Here is an 11441-nt window from a genome sequence, read left to right as displayed (position 1 = left end):
CACTCAGTCCTGTCTAATTCTTTGCGGCCCCACGGACTATAGTCCACCAGGCTCCTCTGCCCACGGAAATTTCCAGCCAAGAATACTGGAGTGGGGTCCCATTTTCTACTCCAGAGCTAGTGAATAGTAGAGCTGGATAAATAAATGGTATATACATACAATGGAACGCCGCTCAGCAATAAAAAGGAATGAATATGCAACAATCTGGGTGAACCTCAAAATAGTTATGCTGAATGCAAGAAGCCAAACCAAAAGGAACACAGACTGTAGGACTCCATTTATGTAATACTCGAGAAGATGCACATTCATCAAGACAGAAAGCAGACCAGCGTCACCTGGGGAAGGGCGAGTGGAAAGGGGGAGGATGGATGGATTGCCAAGGGATGTGAAAATATTTTTAGGGGGGGATGGACACGGTCACTATCTTGACTGTGATGATGATTTCAGGTTTTGAAACTTAGCAAACTGCAACCTTTAAATATGTGCAGTTTGCTATATGTCAATCATACCTCAAGCTGTCTAAAAGAAAGTGAGAGCGTGAGGGAAAGTGAGAGAAAGAAGTATACAGGGCCTATGCACAAGGCAGGGACTCCTAACTCTCTCCTGCTTGCTCGCTCTACATATATACACATATTTTTTTGGCCCTGCCAAACAGTTTGCCAGATCTTAGCTCCCCAACCAAGGACTGAACCTGGGACCCGTGCAGTGGAAGCGGCAAGTCCACCAAGGAATTCCTCCTCCAACTCTATGTTTAATTTAATCTTATGTTCTTACAGTATTATTGCCTTTTTCTTTCTGTAGCTGAACAATTTATTATAGAATAAAACAGAATCAGTGTTAAATGTAGCCACCAAGTGTTTTGTAGAGCTCTTACTCTGACCTCTAAAACCGAGGAAGAAATAACATAATCCTATAAAGATCACCCACAGAGAATCAGTGTTGTTGCAAAGTACTATTACTGTTGTTGCCATCAAAGGATTAGGGCAAGGAGAAGGGGGGAAATGCTGAATGAATCCTTATACAGCAAATATTTTTTGAGCACCTGTTATGTGCCAGACACTTTTAGGTACCAGTGTTAAGAGAAGAAAACGCGTCAGACATAGTGTGGGTGAGTACACACGTGACACTGGTAATCCGAGGACTGCTGGTCTAAGGAGTGACGATGCCCCTCTGCAGCCCAAGTTAAGTGGGCAGGAAGTTGTAAGAGAGAAAACGAAGACGGGTGTCTGTAAGCTGTCGAGGTAACAACCTAGTGACAGACATGATGGACTGGACCGTTAAGAGAACACCCAAGTGCAAAAATATAAAACCATCATGTCCTTCTGCATAATCAGCGCCAAGAGTGCCAGGATTTACAGTCTGAAACCTCCCCTAGGAGAGCCATCAGGGTCCACGCCGTCTTGTAAACAGTTTCTCTCTCAAGAAAACAACTTACAGCCAATTGTCAGTAAACTATGGTTGCGGTAAACACTTGACCTTGAATTTATTTGTTCAAAAAAGTAACTTGTTGTGGGGCAGAGCGAGAGAGGCTCAAGATGAAGGGGATACACACAAACATACACACTTATGGCCGATTTGGGTTCTTCAGTAGAAATCAACACAACACTGTACAGCAACTATCCTCCAATTAAAAATTAAACAATAAAATAAAAAGTAACTTGCTATGAATTAGGGAACTATTTAAATAGTAGAAGGCATGCATTGCTTGGATGAATAGTAACTGGTGATTTAGTTGCTAAGTCATGTTCGACTCTTGCGACCTCATGGACGGTAGCCCACGAAGTTCCTCTGTCCATGGGATTTTCCAGGCAAGAATATTGGGGTGGGTTGCCATTTCCTTCTCCAGGGGATCCTCCCGATCCAGGGATCGAAGCGGGGTCTCCTGCACTGCAGGCGGATTCTTTACCAACTCAGTCACCAGCAGTAACTAACAGCCATTAAACTGCCTACAGCACCAGAGGCCTCCCCACCGGACCTGCCAGTCAGATGAGCAAGCCTGCAGGGCAGCGCCCGCTCACTCTGCCAGCAGCCCTCAGAATAAGAGGCGAGGCCACGAGAAAGGGGAAGCGAGGGAGTCCTAGAGTGGCCGTGTGGTCAGCCCTGCACCGTCAAGCGTGAGGAGCTGGGTAGTGAGGGAGCCCACTGGTGGGGACGCATCTCATTGAGATGACAGAAAAACAGAAAACATCAACCAAGTAACAGAGATGATAAGCATTTGCCAGTTTTCTGTAGACAACACTGAACAGTTATACACCCTGACATACACGTATCATTTTTACCCCGTTGGGAGGCAATAACTCAGTGCAAGAGAAGAGCTCTAACATCAGAACGCTCAGGTTTGACTTCTTGCTCAGAGTTTAGTTTCATGACCTCCGCAACCTTGGCCAAGCTATATCACTTCTTTGAGATACTTCTTCTCATCCGTAAAACAGGGATATAAAATAATAAAATAGTATCCACTTCAATGATTTTTGTGAGGATTAAATGAGATAACTAACATATGTACCAAGCATAGCACGGGTAAAGTATTTAATACAAGTTCCCCATTATTGTCTGAAAATAGCAACTGTATTCCTAAAAACTGGATGCAATTTACTATGTAAGTTTGTATTAAATCCTTTTTGTATCATGTTTTCAGTATTTATGGTTATTTTGTTTTTCGTTTCTATTATTTGATCTATGATTTGGGGTTATCTGTGACTGCCTTCTGCCTCATTTTATTCCTGATTAATCAGGAGGAAATGGTAACCTCAGTTAAGTATCCTGGTTCAAAACTGGGGATTCACCTAGTGATCAAAACGTGTTTTTGTTTTGAAAATACCTTGCCTAGCACTTTTGCAAGATTGTCCTTTTAGGGGGTAAATGTCCCCCCACCCAAAAAAAGCTTAAGGTTTGAAAAAAATTGAGACCCCGATACCTGATCTATCCTGAGAACATGAAACCAGCTAACAAATAAAACTCATGGTACCTACCTGCTTCTGCACATCTTTAATTTCTGAACACTCTTCTAGTCTTTTTAAAACATCCTGGGTAATCAAGAGTGCGTCTGAAAAGATTTTTTCATTTTCTAGAAGAAAATTCAGCTGGTAATGTTTCCCCTCATACTCTGAATGGAAAACAAAACAAAATTTAAAAAATCAGTGGCTGATTACTTGAAATGATTTTTACAAGTGTAAGCTGAGAACTTTTAGGTCATGCACTGCATTTATAAATGGTATCTAACATATCAACTATGAGCAGCAGAAACACCATTTCTCACAGCTTCCTCCTCTGTGTCATCTTCATCCTAGTTAAGATAACGGGTAAAAATAAAACCAGTACACGGTCCTTCCAATACAATACTGCTTTCTGCTTTGTGGTTCACCTTCAGGCTTCCAACGCTTAAAACCACAGACGAGCTTAAAAGACGAATGCCCTAGTACAATTATTGCATTGGATCTTGGTTTCCAATCTAACAGTGGTCTTTGACAAGTTTATCAATGAAACAAAAAAACTCATAAAGGTCACTGAGTCCAGTAATAGAAGGACAGGTTACAAAACAACGATTAAGTGAGTATTACCTTGTTCTGTGCTTGCTTCCTTGGCCTCCCTAAAGGTTTGTACAACAGGGGCGGAGGGACAAACTTCAGCTGAATGAGACCCCGGGGTGTCTGTGTGCCCCTGAACCTCCTGGGCAGCAGGAGGATCCACTCTCATCTCTTGCACTGCCGTATGGACCCCGTGCTTCACCTCCACTTTCACGGGGCCCTCTGGGGGAGTGGAGACCTCCAGGGAAGTATGATGCTCTCCAGCACCCTCGGAGGAAAGGATTTCCGTTTCAGGCTTCTCCGACTCCTTCCTGGACGGCTCTGATGGTGTGGAGACGTCCCTCACCACCTGACCCTGGACAGAGCAGTTTACGAGGCTGGCCAGAAGGTTTTTGCAACTAACGGCCACGTCGAACATCTGTAGGCTGTCGGCTAAGGAGATGATTTTGGAGAAGTTGTGCTTGCCCACAGGCAGTTTGCCTGTGTACATCATTTCCAACAAGAGGGCAAACTCCTCGGGGCTCACGACAGATGCGTCGATGGAGATGGTATCTGTGTTGTCCAGCAGGGTTTTGAACAGGAGGCTGGCAGCAGCCAGGACCAGCTTGTGGGCCCTGAAGTAAATGGTCCCGATGGAGATGGTGCAGTCACAGAACTGCTGCTCCTTGCACAGCGTGTAGAGCTGCTGCAGCAGCTGCCGGCCGTAGTTGGGGAGCTCCATCACTTCAGCTCTGTCCGAGGACTCCCCTTCCTCTCTTCTTCCAGAAACGCTTGGTGAGGGTCAGCACACGGTCCTAGAGGAACCCCCAGAAATGCCCCGTTAACGCTTCACAAGCACACAGGGAAATGCCCTGAATGAAATATTAAAATGAACATGCAATTCACTGGTTCATTCAGCAAATGCTGCTGAATAGCAAGGGGTGGGTGCACTGAATTAATCATGAAGACAACTGGCATGGGTCTGACTGCATGAAAGGGAGTCTGCTTGTGTGCCATCTGGACGATCTCATTTGATCCTTACAAGATACTCTAACCTTCCCATTTCACAGATGAGACTGAAGCTCAAAGAGACTGAGAGAACCAGCCTAAGGAAAAATAGCCATTAAATGGCATGCCCATGTCTCACTGATTTCAAAGCTGTAAGTAACAACACTGCTAAATGTGTCTGCTCCCGAGTTCTCAGCCAACTGAAGGAGACAAACACATATGAACAGGTCTACAATACAACCCTGACCTGCCTGGAGCACTGGACATAGGTCCCCATTCCCCGCCCTCCAAGATGCATTTCTCGCTTGCGCCTGCACTCTGGCTCCTCTGCAGGGTCCTCTGCACCACTTTGGCCTCCAAAGTTTTCTTTGCTCCAGGACTGTCATCTCACATCTTATCTTCTCTCTCATCTGATTCCACACCTTTGAAACATCTAAATGCTCAGAGCTTTCAGATTTATATCTTTTGCTCAGACCCTTCCTCTGAACTCCAGACGCACATTTGGAACTACCTACTGAACATCTCCAACTGGAGGCCCAATTAGCTTCTTAAACTTAAATCCGAACTCCCCTGCCACCTTCCCCCCACTTCACAGCAACTCTGTCCCTTCTTGTTGTTCAGATACAAAACCTGGAAATCATTCTGGACTCCTGCTTTTCTCATGTCCCTTATCCAAGGCTTTATAAATCCTGTTGGCTCTATCTTCAAAATACATCCCAACTCTAATCACTAATCACCACTTCCCCTGGCTCTCCTTCGGTCAGCCCACGCCACCATCACCTTTTATCCGGGCTACTGCAACGACGTCCTAACTGGTCTCCATGCCTCCGCCCCTTCTGAGCCCTACCTCTCTCTACCCTACTCTCTCTATCTTCAACCCAGGAGTCAGCGTCATCTTTTAGGACACAGACAGGTACCGTCCCTTTGTACAAAAGAATCCGTGGTTCCTGATCTCAGAGTAAAAGCCAAATGCCAGAATTTGACTCTGGCTGTCATTAGCTCTAGAACTCATCTTCCCCCTGTTCCCCCTCACCCATGTGCTGAAAGCCCCAGGCCTTACGGGCTGCTCATGGAACACATGAAGCACACTCGTGCACAGGTTTCTTCACATGTGTGTGTGGCTCACTCCCGCCCCCATCAGGGCTCTGCTCAAAGCCACATGATCAACGAGGCCTTCCCTGACCATGTTCTTTAAACAGTAGCCTCCTCTCCAACCTCAGAACATTCCGTCCCTCTTATTCTATTTTTCATCATAGCTACTGACACGTTTTTATTACTTACTTATTATGTACCTCCCTTCACTAGGACATAAACTCCGTTAGAAGACGAGCTTTGTTCCCCTCATTGTCTGCTGTATCCCAGTGCTTAAAATTCTGCCCAACACGAACACTGCTGGTTAGTTGGTGGAATGAATAAATGAATGGGAGGAAATGTAATGATAGAGATTTGTACCTGGAAGCCCAGCTTGGGGAACAGGGATATCCAAAAGTCAGAGTGAGGTTTCTGCAGAGGAGCTAACAGCTAACCTGCCTTAAGAAATGAGTAGGCACTGATGAGGGGAAAAAGGCATTCCAAGCAGGGAAGCCCGCGGGAAGCGCACAGATAAGAACACGTCACACGGTGGCAGGAAGGAGTTTAGGAGGGGGGAGCACAGGAGATCAGTGATAGTGGGACATAAAGAAGGGGACAGGGAGCGCCCGGACACGAATCTGGAGAGGCAGGCCAAGGCTCCGCCCGCAGAGAGGCACACAGACCACGCTCAGGGGCTTGGATTTAGCCTAACGGCAGTGAGGAGTCAATGACGGCTTTGAGGGACTTTAACTAGGACAGTCGCATGGTCAGATAGGCATTTGGGAATATACCATCCAAGCGACACTTGTGCAGAATATGAAGGGGATAATGCTAGAGTCAGGCTCTATTACTGCAGAAGTTCAGGGGTAAATCATTGAGGGCTTTGACCAGGAGAAGTGGTAACAGAAGGGAGAGAGAGAGGTAGCAAAAAATAATTTAGAAAGTGTAACGTCATGACTTAGTATCTGAAGAGATGTGAGGGAAGTCAGAGACAATTCCCAGGTTCCTGGTTTGGTGAGTAAGTTATCCGAAATGATCCAGATAACACGAAAGAGTTTAGGGAACGAGACATCTACTTCTGTTTTGGGTCTGAGGATGTTATGATGATAGCAAAACTATATAATCTCACTTGTATAAATTTTTTAAAAGCTACAAAAAGGATGGAAAGACATTTATCAAAATAACAACGGTTGCCTTTGTTAGAAGGATTATGACTACTTTATCACTCTACAACTATTTCCATATTTTCCCACATTTAAAATTGACAAATAGAAATGAAAATATTTCCAACTTCTGGTTTCCAGGTTTCTCGTCTGGCATGTAAGGAGATTAAAAGTCACCATTCTACCCTGACAACAAGTGAAAAGGTAAATGGAAAAATCAACAACGCTTCTGAGCTCTGTCAGAGAAGTGAAGTCACGGGGCAAAAGCACTGCCCCCAAAATTGGAGAGACAGGCAGAGACTCACAGCTTCTCAGAGAGAAAGCCACCAACACAAGTCCATGGGAAACAGCACCAGAACAGGAAAATTGAGCTTAAGTTGACAAACTGCTAGAGGCTCAGGGTGGACAAGCCTGAGAGTTAAAAACCCCAGAGGGGTGGAGTCATAATTTTGTGAGTGTTAACTCCAAGAGTTCTACTGAGTTCTAACAGCATATCCTGGAGAAAAATTCCCTTCTGTTCTGGCAGGAGGAAGGAGAAAGTAACCATTCTAAAATATGACAAAGCATTCTGTTCTTCTCAACAAGGTGTAGAATCAGAAAATATTTCACCAGAGTCTAACCTAATTGGAGGAGGGGAGATACCCAATTTCAACTTCAGCCCACTCCAGTCATCCTGAACCACTCAAAGGTGTGGCAGGGGCGGGTAAAAGCGCTGGGGAGGCTCACAGGCCGGGGGCGCAGGCGCCAAAAGACGGAGACCGACTGTCTGTAAAACACACTTCCTCCTCCTCACGCCTCACCACCTCAATGCTCTAAATACACCGATGAAAAACAGACTGTCAGAGTGGACCAAAAGACAAGACCCATCTCATGTTGTCTACAAGAAACCCACTTAAAGATGCACATAGATTACAGTCAAAGCTTTCTACCCAAGAATGGTCACAAGGCAGGGATGTCTCATTTCACCATCGCTTTTCAATATCATTCTGGAGAGAGTAAAGGTATACATACGGGAAGGAAGGCACAAAACAGCCTGTTCACAGATGATACGACTGTCTGATGAGAGGATATATAGAAAATCTGAAGGAACTGACAAAAAATACTAATAATAGCAAGACTGCAGGATACAAGATAAATATAAAAGTTAATTGCTTTCCTCATCAGCAACGAATAAGTGGAATTGGAAGCTAAAACATTCCCATTTCAGCTGCACCCCCGAAAAGCAAAATTTAAAAAGTGAAATACTTAAGAATAAGTCTAACAAAATATATATAACATTTATATGAGAAAAACTACAAAACTCTGAGGAAAGGTATCAGAGAAAAACTGAGTAAATGGAGAGATATTCCATGTTCACAGACAGGAAGACTCAGTGTCAAGATTTCAGTTCTTCTTAACTTGATCTATAAATTCAAAACAATCCTAATCAAAATCTCATCAAGTTATCTTGTGGATACTGACAAACGGATTCTAAAGTTTATATGGAGAGGCAAAAGATCGAGAATAGCCAGCTCAACGTCAGGGTAGAAGGACAAAGTAGGAGGACTAACACCCCTCAGTACCAACTTCAATCCTCAGCCACAGCAACCTAAACGGTGTGTGACCAGCGCAAGAACAGAGAGACCCACGAAAGTACAGCCAGCTGCTCTGTGACAATGGAGCAAAGACAGTGTGATGGAAAACAGACAGCGTTTGCAACAAATGTGGCTGGAACAACTAGACATCCGTATGTGAAAAAAAAAAAAAGAAGAAGAATCTATTAAATACACACAGACCTCATAGCCTTCACAAATTTAACTCAAAATGGATCACAGACTTAAAAGCAAAAACACGATACTATAAAACCCCCAGAAAATAGCACAGCAGAAAACCTAGACAAACTCAAGTATGGCAATGACTTTTTAGATATACCTCCTAAGCCATGATCCCTGAAAAGAAATAACAGATAGGATGGATTTCATTAAACTTAAAGCACTTCTGCTCTGTGAATGATTATGTTAAGAGAAAGAGAAGACAAGCCACAGAGCAACAGTCTAGGAAAAAATATCTGCAAAAGACACATCTGTTAAAAGGCTGTTATCCAAAACATACAAAGAATTCTTAAAACTCAACAATAACAAAACCCAACCTGATTAAAAAATAGATCAAAGACCTTAACAGACATCCCACCAAGAAAGAGCTACATAGCAACTAAGACTATAAAAAGGTGTCTAACTTCATATGTTATAAGGGAATTGCAAAGAAAACCTATTAGAAACACCAAAACCCAGATCACTGACAACACCAAATGCAGGTGAGGATGGACGGCAACAGGAAGCGCTATTCACTGCTGGCAAGAATACAAAATGGTACAGCACTTTGTAAAACGCTTTAGGAGTTTCTTATAAAATTAAACATACTCTTATCATACGATCCTACAGTTGTGCTCCCTGGTATTTAACAAACTGAAAACTTACGTCCACACAAACACCTGCGTGCAGATGTTTACGGCAGCTTTATTCGTAATTGCCAAAACTTGGAAGCAATCAAAACATCTTTTATCAGGTAAATGGATAAACGGTGGTACATCGCAACAATGGAATATGATTCTGTGCAAAGAGAAATGAGCTATCAAGCAATGTAAAGACGTGGAGGAAACTTAAAATGCATAAGTGAAAGAATCCAACAGAAAAAGGCTACTATATGTATACAACCATACGATACTCTGGAAAACGTAAAATGATGGAGATCGCGGAAGATCAGTGGTTGCCAGTGGTTAGGAGCAGGGAGGGATAAACGGGGGAAGTACGGAGGGTCTTTAGGGCAGAGAAACTATCCTCTATGGAACTGTGGTGACTTCAAATATCAGACACATGCCAAAATCCATAGAATGCATGAAACCAAAACTGTACCCTAATGCACAGGAGACAGGGATCAAGACCATCCCCATGGAAAAGAAATGCAAAAAACCAAAATGGCTGTCTGGTGAGGCCTTACAAATAGCTGTCAAAAGAAGAGAAGCACATGTACCCCAATGTTCATCACAGCACTGTTTATAATAGCCAGGACATGGAAGCAATCTAGATGTCCATCAGCACATGAATGGATAAGAAAGCTATGGTACATATACACAATGGAGTATTACTCAGCCATTAAAAAGAAAACATTTGAATCAGTTCTAATGAGGTGGATGAAACTGGAGCCTATTATACAGAGTGAAGTAAGCCAGAAGGAAAAACACCAATACAGTATAATAACGCATATATATGGAATTTAGAAAGATGGTAACAATAACCCTGTGTACGAGACAGCAAAAGAGACACTGATGTATAGAACAGTCTTATGGACTCTATGGGAGAGGGAGAGGGTGGGAAGATTTGGGAGAATGGCATTGAAACATGTAAAATATCATGTATGAAATGAGATGCCAGTCCAGGTTCGATGCTTGGGACTAGTGCACTGGGACGACCCAGAGGGATGGTATGGGGAGGGAGGGAGGGAGGAGGGTTCAGTATGGGGAACACATGTATACCTGTGGAGGATTCATTTTGATAATTGGCAAAACTAATACAATTATGTAAAGTTTAAAAATAAAATAAAATTAAAAAAAAAAAACAGAAGAGAAGCAAAAAGCAAAGGAGGAAAGATAAGCATCTGAATGCAGACTTCCAAAGAATAGCAAGGAGAGATAAGAAACCCTTCCTCAGCGATCAATGCAAAGAAATAGAGGAAAACAACAGAATGAGAAAGACTAGAGATCTCTTCAAGAAAATTAGAGATACCAAGGAACATTTCATGCAAAGATGGGCTCGATAAAGGACAGAAATGGTATGGACCTAACAGAAGCAGAAGATATTAAGAAGAGGTGGCAAGAACACACAGAAGAACTGTACAAAAAGATCTTCATGACCAAGATAATCACCATGGTGTGATCACTCACCTAGAGCCAGACATCCTGGAATGTGAAGTCAAGTGGGCCTTAGAAAGCATCACTACGAACAAAGCTAGTGGGGGTGATGGAATTCCAGCTGAGCTATTTCAAATCCTGAAAGATGATGCTGTGAAAGTGCTGCACTCAATAAGCCAGCAAATTTGGAAAACTCAGCAGTGGCCACAGGACTGGAAAAGGTCAGTTTTCATTCCAATCCCAAAGAAAGGCAATGCCAAAGAACGCTCAAACTACCGAACAATTGCACTCATCTCACACGCTAGTAAAGTAATGCTCAAAATTCTCCAAGCCAGGCTTCAGCAATACATGAACGTGAACTTCCAGATGTTCAAGCTGGTTTTAGAAAAGGCAGAGGAACCAGAGATCAAATTGCCAACATCTGCTGGATCATGGAAAAAGCAAGAGAGTTCCAAAAAAACACCTATTTCTGCTTTATTGACTATGCCAAAGCCTTTGACTGTGTGGATCACAATCAACTGTGGAAAATTCTGAAAGAGACGGGAATACCAGACAACCTGACCTGCCTCTTGAAAAACCTATATGCAGGTCTGGAAGCAACAGTTAGAACTGGATATGGAACAACAGACTGGTTCCAAATAGGAAAAGGAGTACGTCAAGGCTGTATATTGTCACCCTGCTTATTTAACTTATATGCAGAGGACATCATGAGAAACGCTGGGCTGGAAGAAGCACAAGCTGGAATCAAGATTGCCGGGAGAAATATCAATAACCTCAGCTATGCAGATGACACCACCCTTATGGCAG

At 43.4% G+C, this 11441-nt stretch overlaps 1 protein-coding gene across 11 annotated transcripts in view; it reads right to left on the bottom strand.

The window, feature by feature from the left end:
* The window catches only part of ZBTB40 (zinc finger and BTB domain containing 40), a 79306-nt gene that overhangs the window by 33128 nt on the left and 34737 nt on the right, over positions 1 to 11441 (bottom strand). For 10 of the 11 annotated variants that reach the window (XM_010830004.1, XM_010830009.1, XM_010830003.1 and 7 more), the window contains 2 exons: positions 3561 to 4321; positions 2973 to 3106 (listed from right to left, as the gene is read on the bottom strand). In XM_010830004.1, coding sequence (XP_010828306.1) covers positions 2973 to 3106; positions 3561 to 4248 — 822 coding nt within the window. In that variant the 5' untranslated portion in view covers positions 4249 to 4321. Of the gene's footprint in view, positions 1 to 2972; positions 3107 to 3560; positions 4322 to 9204; positions 9276 to 11441 lie in introns of those variants that run through there. The other variant, XM_010830011.1, reaches the window with a different exon arrangement.

Source organism: Bison bison, unplaced genomic scaffold (assembly GCF_000754665.1).
Source record: "Bison bison bison isolate TAMUID 2011002044 unplaced genomic scaffold, Bison_UMD1.0 scf7180017864516, whole genome shotgun sequence".
In the NCBI taxonomy this organism is placed as follows: Eukaryota; Metazoa; Chordata; class Mammalia; order Artiodactyla; family Bovidae; genus Bison; species Bison bison.
Note: the sequence above shows the minus strand (reverse complement) of the source record. Positions and strands in the feature narration are given on the sequence as shown.